General features: G+C 32.6%; 1 protein-coding gene across 2 annotated transcripts; it reads left to right on the forward strand.

Moving 5' to 3' along the window:
- Nucleotides 1-4187: 4187 nt before the first annotated feature.
- On the forward strand, nt 4188-18288 carry LOC127721492 (uncharacterized). 2 transcript variants are annotated; one of them, XM_052228256.1, is made up of 5 exons: nt 4188-4302; nt 5645-5727; nt 6658-6739; nt 13463-13768; nt 16182-18288. In XM_052228256.1, exons 1-5 carry the CDS (start codon nt 4266-4268, stop codon nt 16811-16813), a joined length of 1140 nt encoding a protein of 379 aa, XP_052084216.1. In that variant the 5' UTR covers nt 4188-4265; the 3' UTR covers nt 16814-18288. The 2 variants fall into 2 exon arrangements, with proteins under 2 accessions (XP_052084216.1, XP_052084224.1); XM_052228264.1 differs by lacking the exon at nt 5645-5727 and having other exon boundaries at nt 4200-4302.
- The last annotated feature ends 1242 nt before the right edge of the window (nt 18289-19530 follow it).

The raw sequence follows: 19530 nt of genomic DNA on the forward strand, positions 1-19530 counted from the left end.
GCGTTGTATATTTCTTGTGTATTGATACAGGTTTGATTTTTTCATGGCATGTGTATCTGGCATAAATTTAATTAAGCAAATTACCACAAGAAGTTCTTTCATTTTCTTGAATTTAACATTGTAAGACAAACACGTAAAACAGCGGCTCTCCGATACCTTTGATGTCGGACATTTTGGCTTTAACTGTTAGATGTTTATCATGCAAAATTACATGCTTTTTGCATGAAAAATTCTCCAAAACAAGTGTATAATAGACACCCAATAATAAGTTTTTTTTTAAAGCACTGGTTTGAGACAGACAATTTTCAATACCAATAAATTCACCGATTTTTCTCGGACAGACATTCATGACAGTCAATATAGTTTTAAAAGTTACCATCTAATATAGATCTAATTGTAATGACATTCGAGGACGATTTGATGGGGAAGGTAGATATCAATGTAGTCCCAATACATTTTTGAGATATAATTTGATTTTATCAGCAGTGATTTAATATAACGCTTTCAATTTAATGTTAGGTTTATAATACTATACTCCAAAAGAACAGGATACAATCTGAAAGTACGACTATATTTCTGATTTGAAAGTTAAAAATTCATTCTAAAATCGATAGAAATTATTTGTTATAATGCCAGAATATTTATATAGAATATTTGTTTTTTTTCTTGGTATTTTTAAATTTCTCATCAATACATACCTATACTGATCCATGGGCATTGCATTTGTTTCCGGAATAACCCATTTCAAAATCGCTCAAAACTAAAAGCTTAAAAAGCCAACAGTATAAAATGTTTGAGAGAGTGGAAACTTAAAGGGGCTACAAACAACAGACAAACCTGCAAGAGGTCGACTTCGGTTTCGTGAGATGCAACTTAAGTTTTAGCACTAAAACATTATTTATTTATATTACCAAACATATTATATATGTATCAATAGAATCATACCAGTGACAACGCATTAGCTGCCATCGCACGACACATTATTCTTGAATAAACTTAGATTGTGACCTAAAAAGTATATCTGCATTTGAAGTCTGTCTGATCAGTACTTAGTACATGTCGCATTCTTTTAGTTTTCTATTTATATATTCCGTGTATTAATGAACCAGACTCAATTTTGTCTAAACTAACAAAAAATTATATGGTCGCATGTGGTGTTATAACACATAATAGCTTTTCAATATAACTGTGCAAAATTGTTTGAACATCCACTATAATTTCTTGTCTGCTTGTAATTATATAAAACCTATACATTTACAAAGATTCAGATTAGTATAAGTAGTTCGTCTTCCTTTCATCAGGTGCTTTGAACTAAATCCTTATACATCTATGCCTTGACAGAAATTAAACTGTGAAGAGCTATTCAAAATTCTTTGATGCAAAAGCTGACACAAGGATTAGAATAGATAAAATAAAATAAAAAAAAAGCAGGGGCTTTGTTTATCTCCATCAGGATGTAACTTACAAATTAGACAGTCGATGAAACTCTTTCCTGTTTTGAAACGACAAAACTAATACATGTAAAGGAAAACCAGACTAAAATACTGATGAATTTGCATAAACATAAAAAGGAACGTAAGCAATTAATACTTTACTCCAAAAGCACAGAAGGAAATCAGAAAAAAAATTATTCTGATTTGAAAAGGAATAGTTCATTATAAAATCGACAAACATTTACCATACAGCAGAGCATACCGAAAAGGTAAAAATAAATTAAAAAGAAAATTATATACAAATCGAGTACAAAACTTGATGCTTCAAAGGGACCTGTGTCTGTTTTATGATATCACTTAATATACTGTCGACTTAATTAGAGTTCTTGTCAGATTTTTAATTCTGATAACGAAAGAAAATATCTTCTGACAAATGTATCTTTGGATGCCTTTTTTCCACATCTTAACATTTCGCCATGTAGATTCAAATAAGCTATATATTGGAAAATCAGAACCAAAGATTACCTCCGGTGACCACGTTTATCTTTCGATCAGAACGAAATGAGAATGTCTCATTAAGGATACTTCAGATTTTTTCTACACAGTGGTTTGAAAGAAGAAGATTGAAATGGTATTTTCAAAGTTTTAAATAGGAACCCTGTAACACCAATGACGTTTCCCCCAAATCAAAATTAAAGAAGGAACTGCTATAGAGAGTCATCCAATCATCAGACTCCTGAAGATGTAAAGGATGTATCCTTTATTTCAAAAGTTTTTGTTATGTTTTTCATCTAATCAGAACAAAATAAGAAATTTTATTTAGTATGCCTTCAAAACGATTCTTGTCAATGCAAGTTTCGTTTAAATGGGAATGATAGTTTCAGAGATGATGAAAATGTCAATTGTCTTACGACAAACGCACGTGCGCCGATATATCACTCATTGGCCAATTGAGCTAAAAAGGGGCCAATAAAAGAGAGGTGAAAATGCCAAAGGGATATTCAAACTCATAAGTCGAAAACAAATTGACATTGCCATGGAAAAAACCCCGAAAAACGACCAAAAGACAAATAACAGTATACAAAACACAACATAAAAAAACTAAAGACTGGGCAACTTGAAACACACTAAAACCCAGGGGTAATATCAGCTGTTCCGGAATGGTAAGCAGACCCTGTTCCACACGTGGCAACCCCAATGATGATTGTAGCTAAGTTTGGTTATATTCAATAACAGTAGTTTCAGAGGAGAAGATTTTTGTAAAAGTTATTGGACGACGACAGACGCCAAATGATAGGAAAAGCTCACATTGGCCCTTTGGGCCTGGTGAGCTTATAAGAAAAAAAATAGAAATAGAACTTAGGCATTCAAAAATCATAAAACTCAAGTATTGAAGACCATAATTATATTGATCTCTTCATGTCTTTTGGCTGTGTCGTTGGATTGCTGTCACGTAACTGTCTTATTGATGTATATCCAACACCTTTTATTTCTATCAAGTGTTCCAATGTTATGTGTTGTCTTTAGGATTCGGTCCTCTTCCAGTAGCATTTCACTCTTCAATGAAAGGTAAAAGTATAACAGAATGTTTAGTTGAAATAAAATTAAATTAAAAAAATGTTTGATTATGTACTCAGTAAAGAGTACCAGCAAATGACAAATAATGGCAGAAGTTTGAATATGAATAGACACAATACTAGTATATGTACTTTCAGGAAAATAATTTAAAAAAATACATGAAAAGCTATCGGATGATGGGAGAAGATTTTTTGGGTCATCAATTTGTTTTCTCGTCGATAATGATATGATTCACACCTTGTGAAATTGAAAATTCAAAAGATAAAAAATCTTTATTAAAAGAAGATAACCTGTTTGTGCACGTCTACTATAATTACCGATGGTCCTCAAGTTATAAGTACAAATCAACAAAACATATCATATCTACATGAATACATATTCAATAATATTAATAAAATGATCAATTATTAATTTGGTTTTTCATCAGCTGAACATCTGTAGCAATAAAGTAGATGATATCATTATGCCAGTTTCATGGTCCTGCAAACTTCATTACAAATATCCCATTGAGTGCAACAATAAACAAAACAATGGAAGAACATATGATATTTTAAGCGTAAGTAAAGACTTTATACTTTTCGTATAATTGATAGAATATATTATAAGACAAATTATTTGTTTAATCTAGTTTAAATTATTCAAGCCAATTATTAATTACATAAACAAAGACGCTTTTTACAATTATCAACAATGTCTAATCGTTGACCTGAAACATAGACATCTATATCAACCATAGAAGAAAAGTCTCTGTCTAGATCTAATCGATTTACATATTTGAGAATTTAATTTCACACTCATTTCAGCATTTATTTAGTCAATGGTACCAGGTAGTTTAAGAAATCAGCTACATACAAATCGATCACTGATTTTTCTTTATACAGAGGGAAAAAAATCTTTTTTTTTTGCTTCTTAGAGCAATGTTAAATTACAATAAAGTGTCATTTATGAACATTCGGCACGATACCATGTTTACATTCAATAAATATTACATAATATTGTTTGACAACATGCATTTATCAATTAACGAATAATGTAGACATGTCTTTATTAATTTTAAGTTCAACTTATTTCTATTGTTTTTTTTTAATTTGGGTTGTATGGAAAGTTGATGTCGCCCGGAAATTTACAAAATTACGAAACTTCCCGAGCTAATTTTAAAGTTAGTATCTAAAAATAGTACTATGAAATCATACGATAAGCAAATACTTTAATTTTCTGAAAATCAAATTTATGGATACATAAAAGAGAAACTAGATGTCTGTTACATTATCTTCGTTCATGTGGAAGCACGGTAAGCTTGGTTAATTGTTTTACTAGAGTTATTCACACTTTTTTTTTGAGAAATGATTTTTGATTTAAATTTACTGTATACATGATATAGTTCTGCGGTTGACTAGTAAAAACCAACCCAAAATTTTCTTTAACACGAATTAACGACGAATTTTAAAGTACATGTAGTTTATTGCTGATCCTTAATATTCAAAGTAGGTCAACATTGATTTTCATTTTCCATTGTTTTCGCAAGCGTTATACTTTTTACCAAACGAGATTTATAGTGAAATTTGAAAAAAAAGATATAAAAACTGCGTCGTTACTACAAATGAGAAAAACAAGACTAAAATGATATGTTAGTAATCAGATCTACCTGTACCTTGCCTTGTTTTAAAAAAAATCTATTTCTGTTTTCATGCCGGAATCATGCCCCCAAAATTTGTACTTCGTTTTTAATTATCAGAATTGGTTATAATCGGCACACTTTCAATTAATTAAAACATAAACTAATGTGTCCTACATCCTGTCGCTTCTAACTAGTACTACTTACATTGTGGCATTACACAAAGTCATGCTTTTCTCAGGCTGTTTATTGACGTAAAAATTTACACTTAATCCATAGGATGTGTACTGATTTATACTGTTTGCATGTAAGCAACTTTAGGTCACCATACGGCGTTCAAAAATGAACAAATCCCATACCTCATACCTAGACAGTATAGTCAGCTATAAAGAGCCCCGACATGACAAAATTTTAAAGAATTCAAACACGAAAACCAACGGCCTGAATTTTGCTAAAGCAATAAAAGTAGAAAACAAATGGTAGACAGTAACCAACGACAACCACTAAATTACAGGCTCCTGTCTTGGAACAGTCACATAAAGAATGTGGTGGGGTTAAACATGTTTGCAAGAGCTCAAGCATTCCCTAACCGGAGGAGGTATGACAACACCGCAGATGCATAAACTGTTAATATCAATTGGAAATGGCCGGACTTACATGTACCAAATAAGCACGAGGAACAAAAAAAAAAACCAAACACTTAACCTAACAAAAAGTACCAATCTAAGAGAACTCGCAGTAAATGGAAGTTAGTTCAAAGCCAATAAAAATAATAAGTATATCATGTTCTGCCAGACTAAAATATCAATCAATACACCCAATTGATTTCGTGTAAAGACGCCATAAACAGTTTTAGAAAAACTTGTACAATACCAAAATATAACTAAATTGTATCGACTATATGTCTAGGACCCTAAGGTTATTTCTGGTAGCAGTAAATTGCCAGATACAGAAAGTAAAAGAATCAAGTGGCAATCAGTGTCTTTATAAATGTACTTTGTTTTGAAATATTTTCCAGATACTTGTGAGGCAATGGACATGATGTTAAACTTATATTTACATGGAATTGACAGTAAAATTATTGCTTTAACCATTGAGGAGGTAAACATTTAATAATAAGAAGATGTGGTACATGTATGCTCGCTTATGTGACAACTATCCACTAGAGACCAAACGACGTAGATGTAAGCAACTATAGACCACCGTACGGCCTCCAACAATGAGAAAGAAAGACAAATCTTGCTTATGTTTGAATTGATTTTCAAACCTGTTTTCTGAATTTCTCAGGTCCCTTCAACTGTCAAAAACATCGTGCCCTTCTCGAAAAAAAATACGTCAATATTATAGTTTGTAGAAACCATGTCAGCGAAACATCTTTCTTTGCGTTTTTTAAGCATGTTTTAAAGAGATGTCATATGAGTTTTTCAACATTAAAAAAAAAACAACACACACATCACACACACAAGTTACCGCTAAGAAGGAATCCAATGAAATAACTAATCAACATAATACCTCCGCTTTCCCCTCGAATAAGTTAATTTTAACGGTTAAAACTGCTAATGTATGTTCAACATTTTCCGTCTTCGAGGTTCAAATTACCAATTTTCCAAAATATTTGCAACAGATAAACAAAGCTATGGTGTAGCAACAACAGGAAAACGATTATTTTAAAACAGAGGCGAAAGATACAAAAGGGGTATTCAAACTCATAAGTTAAAAATAAACCGACAACGCTATGGCAAAAAAAAGAAAGAAAAAGACCAAAAGACAAACAACAGTACAAAAACACAACAGAGAAAATTAAAGACTGAGCAACACGAATCTCACCAAAAACCGGGGATGACCTCAGGTGCCCCGTAAGGGTAAGTAGATCCTGTTCCACATGTGGCACCTGTCGTGTTAAAAAAATGTCTCTGTGAATATATATGTGAATAATACCCTTTCAACATGTCATATTTTATATCTGTTTCAATATTATATGAACTCATAATGTAAATGGATGTGAATAATAAAAAGTTGTATTCATTTCAGGATTCAAGTGTTACAGAATTGAAGTCTCTTATTCACCAAAAGACATCAATAAGTTCGGAGGACATGCGAGTATTTTACCTATGTAAGTTTTGACTTAGTTCGACTTTGAATATAGGACTAAATTCACCATAATAACTTAATCAGAAACTTCGTCAGTATTTGGGGGCCACAGTGGCCGAGTGGTCTAAGTAGTCAAACTACTGTATCACTAGCCAGTCAACACTGATCATGCGAGTTCGAATCCCGCACGGGGCAGGTGCACTCGATCTCAATTGACTAGGATTGTCAGTTTTCCTACCGAAGGTCGGTTGTTCTCTCCGGGAACTCCGGCCTCCTCCACAAAAAAAAAACTGACCGCCACGAAATAGCACAATAGTGTTGAAAGTGGCGTTAAACACCAATCAATCAATCAATCAATCGTCAGTATTTGTCGTATGTCATATTATAATGTGTTTTGTCACGCCTGGTAAACCATCAAATCTCAACCAAATGGTAAAGCGAGAAAAAAGTTTACTGGCACTTCCTGTTGAGCTTTTTTGGTATAAAATATCAAAAATATAGATAGTGTAGGTCGACTTTTCGTCAATTTATTGTCAATCTGTAAATATTTTGTTAAATAGGAGAATGTCATGCCATAGATAACTGAATGAGATCTTGTCTCGTTTATTACTCGGACCAATATAATTCAAAATGACATCGGAATCACTTTTCCCCGCAGGTAAGTGCGGCTTGCTCAGTGAGTTTTTGACAAAATGACAGTGAGATCATCAATAAAGCTAACGTATATAAATAGATTCTACCACTGCATCGAGTGTGATACGATATTTATCCACTCGAGACAGTTAAATTTTCAAATTTAAAACGCGAGGCTCGCCGAGCGTTCTAAATATTTAAAATTTAACTGTCGAGAGTGGATAAATATCGTATTACACGAGATTTGGTGGTGGAATCTGTTTCTCTAATGATTTTTAAACAATACGCAGGCAAATTTATTCCTTCTTTTCGAATGATCTGCAAAAAGATGTGTTCTTTCTATGTGACGTCATCAGGCATGGTCGCCTTTTTTCATGCCGTCACAATAGGAAATTTAGAGGAAAGCAAGAAAAATCGACGTCATAATCGGATTTTAACCAATGAAGAACTGAGATCAAACGAACCACACGTTGATTAAATTTTTTTTATACAATGGGTGCAGAAAGGGATAAATTGACGAAAAATTAGAGAAATATAGATTCTACCACTGCATCGAGTGTGATACAATATTTATCCACTCGAGACAGTTAAATTTTCAAATTTAAAACGCGAGGCTTGCCGAGAGTTTTAAATATTTAAAATTTAACTGTCGAGAGTGGATAAATATCGTATTACACGAGATTGGGTGGTGGAATCTGTTTCTCTAATGATTTTCAAACAATACGCAGGCAAATTTAAATCTTCTTTTCGAATGATCTGCAAAAAGATGTGTTCTTTCTATGTGACGTCATCAGGCATGGTCGCCTTTTTTCATGCCGTCACAATAGGAAATTCAGAGGAAAGCAAGAAAATTCGACGTCATAATAGGATTTAAACCAATGAAGAACTGAGATCAAACGAACCACACGTTGATAAAAAAATTTTTATACAATGGGTGTAGAAAGGGATAAATTGACGAAGAATTAGAGAAATCAGTATATAAGTATTCTTCTTAATAAATAAAAACGTTTAATAACATTTTTTTCTATTTCTTTACGAATATGATTTTATTAAGCTGAATAATTTAAAAAGTATGTCGGGTTGAGATTGTCTGGTATCTGTTGTGATATTCTGGACCAAAGTTGAGATCTTCTGTCGAATAAAAGTTTCAACTATAGCGAAGCGTCGGATACAACCGCCATAATTCATAATCTTTTTGTATAGTGGTTTTCAAATGGAACGTCTAGCGCTGGAGACGTTAAATCTAAAACCGAAGATATAAAGACAATCGCTGTCGATATAAAGTCAAGCGCTGTACGTGTAAAGCCCGGCGCAGGTGATGTCAAGTCCAGTTCTGTAGATCTAAACTTTCAGAGCTGTAGAAGCAAAGTTCCACTGCTGACGAAGTCGTCCACTATTACTATCGACTGGGCTACATCGCTAGGATTTACATCACCAGGGCTGGACTTTAGAACTACAGAGCTAGGCTTTACATCTCCATCGCTTTACCTTGCTTCTCCAGCGCTGGGCTTGCTTCTTTGGCGCTTGACTTATGTAGCAATACACAGTTAGAAAAAAAATAAAATTGACACTCATAATTTTGAACCACTTCCTATCTTTCTAACAAATAAGGCTTACTGTTAAAAATAAATGTCATGTATATGCATATGTATGAAAACAGCATCTTCAATAGGTTAAAATGGTGAAATGTTATCTCTATTTGATGTAACCATGGCCACAATCTGCATTTATTTGATACAAATTATTGCAAAAAGTGGGATGAAAAGGTAACAAATGTCCCCAAAATTTGGTCCAAATTAAAATTTCAATCTATTTGAGCGATACCTTTTCTGAAACCATTGACATTCATTTATCAAGATGTCAAATAAAACATGCATTTCACCTCATTTTTTGATAAAATTGTATTGAAAAGTTTATTGGAAAACACTTCAATGATTTCTGGACATATAACCGGTACGAACGGACTGTCAAACAGAAAATGGCATATAAAACATGCAAAAAAACAATCTTGATGTTCATATAAACCCCCTTTGAAAGTTTTATTATTCTTCAACAAAAAACTATGGTATAATTTACGAAACACCACAAAACTAACCAAAATATATGAAATATCTGTTTTAACCTATTGCATATGTTGTTGTTTAAAAATGTATATTTCATATATTTTTGTTTATTAACTTCAAAAATAATTTTGATAAGAATTGGTCAAATTACCCTTTTAGGACCTTACACATTAAGCTCCGCCTACTTTATTAAATACGCACGGGCTTCTGAAACAGCGGGGAAATCAGTTGGACAAGATTTTTCGACAGCGATGGATGCACATCCACATTGGTGACGGGTAACGTTACAGACTAAAAACTGTTGAAGGAATTATATGTTCTGTATGTATATGGACGCAAGATATAGTTTGAAAGATTTCTGGAACCCAGAGATAAAGTTGAACTGCAAAGGGTTCGTTTTTTTTTTATTTTATCAAAATATTTGAAATGTTTTTAATTTTTTGGTATTAATTTATAATTCTGTGGAAATTTAATTCACAAGAATCTTTCTGAGAGTTTGGATGAATCATTCCATGTTTTAATTTGTACCAGAAGCCCAAGTTGTACATTTAATTTAATCTAATTAAAAAGGATTTCAAAATGATCACGATTAAAGATCATTAAAAATCACATGTAGACTATAGATAATTTAAACAAAAGTTCACCTTTATTTAGAGTAACCAGACGCTTTCTATTCTTAACGGCCCAACATTATAGTTATTACTTAAGCAAATCGTTAAATTAAGATGTATATAAAATCGGATACGGATCCAGGATTTTGAAAAGGAGGGGGGGGGGGGGGTCTAGCCATCCAATATTTGGAGTAATAATACGAAATATCTATGCATTTACCATATATAAAGCTTCTTGAAAGGGGCATGCCTTCCCCCTCCCTCCCCCTTAAAAAGCCGCCACGGCAAATTTCAACCTTTACATGTAGCTATACAGTTGAGCCTAAGGGACTACAATCCAAGTATACATCTCAATAACCGAAAATCGAATTATATTTTCAAGTATAATATAATAATATATTTATAAATACTTTTTTTTTTTAAACTTTGTTCTTGAATCGAATTTTCGTTCATTTAAAAATATAGGACAACGGAGTTGGTGTATGTGGGTTCGATTCCCACCCTAGGCATTCATTTATATCGGCTGGTGCAAAGCGGGCAGTTTAGCTTAGTGGCCCCACACTGACTCTGTTGTTCCTATTAAAAAAAATTCAGGCGGCCTCGGATAGGCCTTGTTATCTTCCTTTTTTTCTTTTCGAATACCAAATACAACAAAACCATGGTATAATTGTGAAAATTATACCATAGATAGCTATGGTATAATTTTCGGTTATTGAGATTTATACTCTTGTTGCATTCCCATAGGTTACATTGTACAGCTATAGGTTAACTTCTCTTATGTGTGCCACATCATTCTCTCAATTTTAGGCCAGTTTGTGTACTAAAATTTTAATAAGACGCACACCATGCGCTATTCTTTGCCCCAAATCCTATCCACGTTAATTTTGTCACTTTCAAACATATAAGGGGGGCGAGACCAATATAATACTATTATCTACATATCAGATCGTACTTGTTACCGCAACTTTGGATACAACAAACCAGATAATTCATATCTGAGAAACAGGCAATTTAAGAATTCATTCATACATTTTTTGTATTATTCAAAATTATCAGTCAAAATGTGTTCTACAAAGATCACCAGTCCTTCGCTTTTCATTTGACACCTAAATTACAAAAATATATTCTACATAGTTTGATATTTACACATATGCGTAGGAACTAAGTTGTTTTAAATATGTACTTCTTTCCGGTATGTTCTTTTTGACCTGGCCCGATAAGGTGGTGTTACATCTTACAAAGTCTATCCGAATTAATTTGGTAAAGGATTCCGCTCAAGCCGGTGCTAGGGGCCGTCTCAAACTTGCAGTGAGGTGAGAGTTGTTTTGCTCCGTGTTGAAGGCCTCATTGTGACTTTGGGATGAAGAACAGCAATAAAAGTGATTTTGCTGTGCATTTACGGATTTTGTGTCATAGATAGATACTCCATATCCTTTGTTTTTCTATTTCACATCTTGAGCACTTGACTATACATCTTTTACACTAGACTTTACTGCTCCAGCGCTGAACATTACATTTTTAGCTATAGACTTTAAATCTTCACAATCAGAGCTAGACTTTCCATCTCGTTTTCTAGACTTTAAAAATCACTACTCTTTAGTATCTGTATTAGACCAATGTCAAAACTAAAAACAAGTTAAAATGACAACCACCATACAGAAGGTTCGTGAATTTTGACGGTCGTGTCCGATTGACAATTTGCTAGTTGAAAGTTTTTTTCAACAGAAGCTCTCAACATTGTTCCAGAATATCACAACCGATACCAGACAATCTCAACATGACATAATTCAGCTTAATAAGATCATATTCGTACAGAATTAGGAAAAACTGTTATTATACGTTCATATTGATTAAGGTTCATCATAACAAATGGACAAATATGGCCGTATTTTCACCTCAAAAACTACTCTGTGTACAGACTTACCTGAGCAGTTTGGAAAGTTTTAAGGCCTGGCATCCACTAGATATTTAAAAGTTAAATGTATTTTGTATGTCAGAAAGGTAAAATCTTTTGGGGATTTTAATGGGCATTTTTTTTCATTCCTGCAGAAGGTGTAAAAATAAACTAAATTGGGATACAACTTTGAGATGCTCCCTCTCAGGTAACAACTGGTTTGTATTGTATTGATTGTCCTTGATTGGCATGGACAATAGATATCTACACATCTATAGGTGAGTTAAAGGTAGTAACTGAGTGGACAGTATCAAATGCAATTCAGGTGTTTGTTTATTTTTATACCTTCTGCAGGAAGGAAAAAAATGCCCATCAAAATCCAAAAACGATTTTGTCTTTCTGAAACACAAAATGCATTTAACTTTTATATATCTAGTAGATGCCAGGCCTTAAAACTTTCCAAACTGCACAGGTAAGTCTGTACACAGAGTAGTTTTTGAGGTGAAAATACGGCCATATTTGTCCATTTGTTATGATGAACCTTAAGAGAAAAACACTTATATACTGATATATACGTTAGCTTTATTGATGAACTCACTGTCATTTTGTCAAAAACTCACTGAGCTAGTCGCACTTACCTGCGGGGAAAAAGTGATTCCGGTGTCATTTTGAATTATATTGGTCCGGGTAATAAACGAGACAAGATCTCATTCAGTTATCTATGGCATGACATTCTCTTATTTAACAAAATATTCACAAATTAACGATAAATTGACGAAAAGTCGACCTACCCTATCTATTTTTCGGATATTTTATACCAGAAAAGCTCAACAGGAAGTGCCAGTAATCTTTTTTCTTGCTTTACCAATTGGTTGAGATTTGATGGTTTACCAGGCGTGTTTGTTATTTGGAAAATTGAGTGCTGATGGCAAATTTTTGATTGTTTCTGTTGAATAATCACAAGTTAAATACTAGGCTCGGGATTAAGCTAGAGCTTGGTATGTTGCATTGTACCTGTCTATTGTTTAAAAATACTTTATGTTGCCCTCTAGCTATCGTTTTGTTTTTTTTTTTGTCGTTGGGTTGATGTCATATTGACATTACGCCACGTCTCTTTTATATTCATAAAAATAAAGACGAGACAAAATGGTAGTATTTTGCCTCAAAACATTCATTATAAAATGTACTTGCTTTCTTTCCCCAAAGTGCTAAGGCATATGAAGTCGGACAAGATAATTTGTTCTCCCTTTTAAAAAAAATTCTGGAATTTAGGAACTGAAATTTAATCACAACAAGTAAGCACATGACACTGGCCGTGCAATGTATGTCAAAATTAAATTCTGTAACGAAAAACGTGCATAAGTATTGAAAGGGTTGAAAAAATATTTGATTTCTGTACAAAAAAAGTTGTAACAAATATCCGTCGCTTTTCCGAACAATTGCCTATTCCTTTGTATAGCGCGTTCATTCCATAACCACCAACTTTATTATCTTAGTACTTAGCTTTTGCAAAATGTCGTATAACTGTTGACAACGTTTTTAAGGTAAAGAACTCAACAATGTTGAAGGCAACAAGAAAGAGCTAATGTTGTCAGACTACAATATCCTGAATGAAGGAAATTTGGTTGTGGTATTACGTCTTCAGCAAGGACCATACAGAGCTGATCTTACAAGAGAATCCTGGTCGGTAAAAGATGTGGATGTCGTTCATCCAGAGAAATTAGAAATCATCCCATCAAAAAAGTTTATTATAGATCCTGACGTTGAGCTTTCCCCAGAGCCTGATATAATTACTTTTGAAGACGACCCAGGTGCACAAAGAGCAAGAATGCCATGCGGTCATGCAATAGGTAACAGAAATTAAAGTTATAATTATGAAATATAATGCTTAATGCGTAGTTCTTTTTGGTCTGATAAACACACAGAAAAAAGCCTTCAAAAAGATTAAAAGATCAGAAAATCAAAATCCAACATTTGAATCAATTTTAGATCAATATCTTACTTCAAAAGTTGAGATACATGTACGTGAACTTTCAGTTGAAATTTAGTAATGCGTTTTTTGTGTATTGAGACTATATAAGCCTATTTATCAATAAATTTGTTCTAAAAATGAACAGAGAACAAATGAAAATAAATCATAAGCCATTGAGACAGACCCAATCGACCAAAACAAACAAGCATTCAAAGGACCTCTCTCATTTGTGCATTTGAAAAAAATCATTACAATTGCATAAGTTACACTCTGAGACTACATGCAATGTTTGGAAGGCCAGATATGTTCAAAACCACATGAATGTTACTGATTATGGAATAAAGATAGATTGAATATTAGATTTTTCCATATTCAAAACCTTCTCCTTATTTTTTTACACCAACATTACATTGCGTGTTCATTTTCTTTTTGTATGTTGTCTAATAGTTTTAATTAGTCCTCCACCGACGAAGTCGAAGGGGGCTTTAGGTTTGCACTCCGTCCATCTGTAATAAATAATCAGTTTTCCACTATTTTTTCGTCATGCTTGAAGCTATTGACTTGATATTTGTTATATAGTTTACACCATGATAAGTTATAGATCAAGTTAGCATTTTGTTCCAGTGCAATTAATTGTTAACCGGTAGGGGACTATGTATTGCCATGCAATACTCTCAGAATGCTTGTTTTTATTGTACTGGAAACGTAGTTCTGCAGATATCATGATTAACTTTCTCAATTCTATTTTCGTAATTTTTTTTCTAGTTTTACATTCCCGATTGATGTTTTCACCTACATCTTCGATTAGGTTACTCAGTAGCATCGAATTTGTATTTCTTTGAAACTTTGTTTAAATGTTACTTGTTCTTGCATTTTGATAAAAAGCTTTGCGGTGGCGAATAAATCATGGGCAGTTGGGTGGAAATCGGACCCCACTTTACTCTTGACTGTTTTTAAATCAGGCTTAATTTACAAAAAATAATAAGTCTAAATTTCGTTTCCTCAGTATTACATTCAAATCTAACTACGCTTTTAAAAGCATTTTGAAATGGATACGGCACTGATTGGCGAAACGTTAGTTAATTCAATTGTATACAAGTATCTATTTTATCTGTTCGTGGTCATTGGCCTTATTTCATATACCCTGGTATCATTTCTATAATCTAGAACGTTTAATTGACCGAAAAAGTTTTAAAGTAGCTGCTTTTAAATTTCGTACTTCAAGCTTCAGGTCCCGGATGATCTTTCTTGATATTTGTACAATGGAGTGAAATAGTGGCCACTTTGATGATATTTCAAATGTTTAATACATCATTGCATACCAAATTTAACAATATTTAAATACTTTCCACCATTGATACGGTATTGTGTCGTGTAAAATATGTCATTTAGTCAAAATTGCGGTATACTTTCGAAAACTATCTTTTTCGGCTTCTACTATGACAAATTTGTATGTAAATGTTCGGTTTAAAGTTCAAACCATAATCCTTTGAGTTTCTTTAATTTTTAAGAAAATAAATCATCAATTTTAATAGCAAATGTAAAATGTTTTTAAAATCTTGGGCAATTTCTTATGTTAAGTAATTTAATAATGATCCGACAAAAACATTGTAAAATTGAGAAGATGTGGTACGATTGCAAATGAGACAACTCTCCACAAGAGACCAAATGCGTAGAAGTTAACAACTACATGTCACCGTACGGCCTTCAACAATTAGCAAACCCCATACCACATAGCAAGCTATAAAAGACCTCGAAATGACAAATGAAAAACAATTCAAACGAAAAACCTAACGGCCTGATTTATGTACAAAACAATAAACGAAAAACAAATATGATATACAGCAACAAGCGACAACCACTAAAGTACAGGCCTACAGAAGGTGAAGGGGTTAAACATGTTTGTTGTTGCCAAACCCTCCCCAAAACCTGGAACAGTGGTGTAACAGTACAACATATATAAGAACAAAGTTTTTTGACTATAAAAATCAGTTGAATAGGGCTTAACTCATTAGATCGATACAAAGCACAAAAAAGCTAACAAAATCACAAAAGACACAAAGTACAGATCTGAGAGCATTCGCAGTTGCTGAAAGCTAGTTTGAAGCCAATAACAACTAATACAGAAGCATGTATCTACGATTGGTCAGTTTCTATTCTATAAGATGGTTCAAATGTTTGAGTTTTATCTTAAACTGTACGATAGCACAACAATGATAGTATTCAAACTACATATATACATGTATACTAATAAAACAATATGAAGAGTACTCTATCACTACGTTTTATAGGTGCTGAATCCCTTACTGAATATTGCAGAAGTGTTTTACTAAGTGGAAAATTAGAGTTCAGATGCCCTCACATGAATCCGGAACCATGCGACGAGCTGTGGGAATTTAGTATTGTAAAAAAATGCGCAGCACTTACTGCAGAAGAACAAAGAGAATTTGAAACAAAACTTTCTATGAACTATCTATCTAACTTTATTGGAATGCAACAGTGCTTGCAATGTCAGTCTTTTTGTGCACGTGTAAATGAGGAAACTGTTCGCACTCTTTGTTTGGTTTGTACAAAGAAGGGCAATTCTGCCGTCGAATTCTGTTGGTCTTGTCGTCGGACATGGCAGACATCAATAAGTACTGACTGCGGTAATTTTAATTGTCCAAGTGAAGATCCAAGGAAAAAGATATTGCGTGAATGCAAGGAAAAGGAAATTAGTGGAATAAACTGTCCAACAATTAGAGCTTGTCCTAAGTGTGGACTTATGATTGAACACATTGATGGTTGTAAACAAATGCAATGCACATGTAAACAGAAATTTTGTTTTCTTTGTTTGCAAATGGCAAATAATCAAGGTGCTTATATATGTGGGTCAACTTATAACAAATGCGAAAAAGCCCCAGCTCAGGTAGAAATTCCATGATTCAGTAAAATAAAAACGGTTTATGCTTAAAAAATTTGTGAAATTTATCCTGTATCTCGTTTAAATCCTAATCTTGAACGTAATTAAGAACGACGACATTCTCGTTAGAAGCTAAAAAAATGTATGAAGACATTAAAATACTGATAGATAGAAGTATAGTTTTAAGTCTTTTTAAGGAAGCGTATACATCTTTAGCACGATATAATTTAACTCACCTGACCCAAAGGCCATGTGAGCTATTGCTATCACTTGGCGTCCGTCGTCGTCGTTAACTTTTTCAAAGATCTTCTCCTCTGAAAGTTTTGAAACAATTTTAACAAAACTTGGTTTGGATGATCCTTATGGTATCCAGTATAAAGTTTATGTTATTTTATTCCGCTTTGCCAACGAACATGGCCGCCATGGGTAAAAATAAAACATCGTGGTACAATGCAGTTATTGGCCTATATCACAAAATTTAAAGAGTTAGAGCAAAACTGATCGAGTTTAAATGATCAGCAGGTTAAGATCTATTTGCTAGATAATTTGGATTTTATGCCCCTGAAATAATTATTTTTATGAAATTTCCCAGTTTTTGTTTATCATCTTGAAAACTGTCATAGATAAACAGAAATTTTAAACAGCAAACATGTTCAGCAAAGTAAGATCTACCAAAGTAAAGTATAAGGACCGAATTCGTCAATTGATCCCTTATTGGAGTTTTTGCACTTAAAAGCTCATTTTATGAAATTTTTTTCATTTTTTTTTTAGCAGAAACTATAATGGGTAGAGAGAAATTTAAAACAGCAAAATTGTTCAACAAAGTAAGACCTGCAAATCAGTCATTAGAAAACCGAAATCGTCAATTGATTATTTATAGGAGTTATTGCCCTTAAAGGATGAATTTTACCATATTATTTTCAATTTTTTGCAAAAACTAGGACAGATATCTAGAGAAACTTCAAATAGCAAAAATGTTCAGCAAAATAACACCTACAAATAGTTCAAACATGACCGAAATCATCAACTGATCAGTTATAGGAGTTATTGCCCTTGAAAGATGATTTTTCACGCCAAAGCCTGTTTATTTATAATTATTTTTAAATATCAAATACAATTTTATAATGAAAATGACTATTAGTTATTATATCAGATTATTAAATTGAATATTTCAACAGATAACAACACATTTGTTTTGTAGGGCAAAAAAGCGTTAGGATTCTTATATATAACAGTTATAATAGAATTATAAACACTTATCATGGATGTACATTTGTTTAATTTTAACATGCTTTCTTTTAACATTTATAAATGCTATAGTCTGTTTTGTCAAGTGTTTTTGTTTTTGTGTCCCTAATAATATAAGTTGATTTATAAGTCTATAAAGTTTTTTAATTGAATTTGATTATTTATTTCCTTGATTTTCACTAGCGCTGAAGAATGTTGCCTTTACACTAATTTAATGTACTATATTTGACAATAAAATTAAAATCTTATTCAATGTTTGTAATGTTTGCTAAATATAGAATGGATAAGATCATACTTTTGGTAACCTATACCTATTCACTGATAGATTTTAAAAGATTGATTGCTGCTTGCTTAACGTCCAGTGACAAATGTTACATGCATATTTATGACCAGGACAAAATAGAAATTAATAAAATGGGATAGTTCTGCCATATATCTCGACCGTGATGAAAAGCGAGAAATTTTGACTTCTACTATTAAAAAGGGTACAATTTTATTGAATCCGCAGTTTAGATAAATTATTTTAAATCAATGCAAATTGTGTTAAAATTGGACAGTTACTGTACATTATTAGTACTGATAACTGAAATAGTCTTAACTGTAATTATTTTAGGTGAACTGTTAGTGCGTATTATTTTAAGCATAATGTTAATTTGTATTCAATACAAATCATAGCATTAGTAATTAAATGCCTATCCCAGACATTAACCTTTGTCCTGTTACTGAACTTTATCTTACCTTTGGAAAAATTTGGTAAAAGTTAATTGATATTTAACGAACCTATAAATATTTCATACAAAATAAAACTTTCGATGAAAAATAATAAATCCCCTGAAGCAAGCAAATTAAAACACGGGTACAATTTGGACCGAACGCTATATAAAATAAACATAATGTCTCTGTAAACAGTTTTGAATGTGTAATTAACTACAAATAAAGTTTTACTTTCATCCAATCCTCCTGCAGACAAAAACCATCATGAATGAATAAGAGATGACACATTTAGATTTTAAGTTAGATAAATCTTCCATGCGAAGCAAACTTTACTTCAACTATTAAAAAAGGCACATGATTTGTCTATATTAGGAGTGAAACGGAAAACTTTACACTATTTGAGAAATGCACTTATCAAATTAACAAAAAATGAATCCCGATGGTTTATTAATTTGTGCTAGAGGAGTAATTAAATATGTATTGGCACCAATGAACGATGCTAATTTTTGGAAATAATTTGCTAATTGTGATTTTATTCTTCAAACCAAGTGATTGTCTGACTTCGCAGGAGTAAGTATACAGCACACATTCCAGATGTAACACACATATGTATAATAAAAATAAGAAGATGCGGTATGATTGCAAATGAGACAACTCTCCACCTGAGACCAATTGACGTATAAGTTAACAACTATAGGTTATAATATATATTTGTATATATTAGTGATTTTAACACCACAAACACATATAAAAAAAAACACAGAAGGCGATACCAA

Source organism: Mytilus californianus, unplaced genomic scaffold, assembly GCF_021869535.1.
Source record: "Mytilus californianus isolate M0D057914Y unplaced genomic scaffold, xbMytCali1.0.p SCAF_1, whole genome shotgun sequence".
Taxonomy (NCBI): Eukaryota; Metazoa; Mollusca; class Bivalvia; order Mytilida; family Mytilidae; genus Mytilus; species Mytilus californianus.

What these genes read in the sequence shown, in the direction of transcription:
- LOC127721492 (XM_052228256.1), top strand. Translation starts at nt 4,266, where the DNA reads ATGTCTGTTACATTATCTTCGTTCATGTGGAAGCACG. An exon ending in TTCGTTCATGTGGAAGCACG is followed by an intron (nt 4,303 to 5,644) that starts GTAAGCTTGGTT and finishes AATATTTTCCAG; the next exon opens with ATACTTGTGAGGCAATGGAC. An exon ending in GCCATGCGGTCATGCAATAG is followed by an intron (nt 13,769 to 16,181) that starts GTAACAGAAATT and finishes TACGTTTTATAG; the next exon opens with GTGCTGAATCCCTTACTGAA.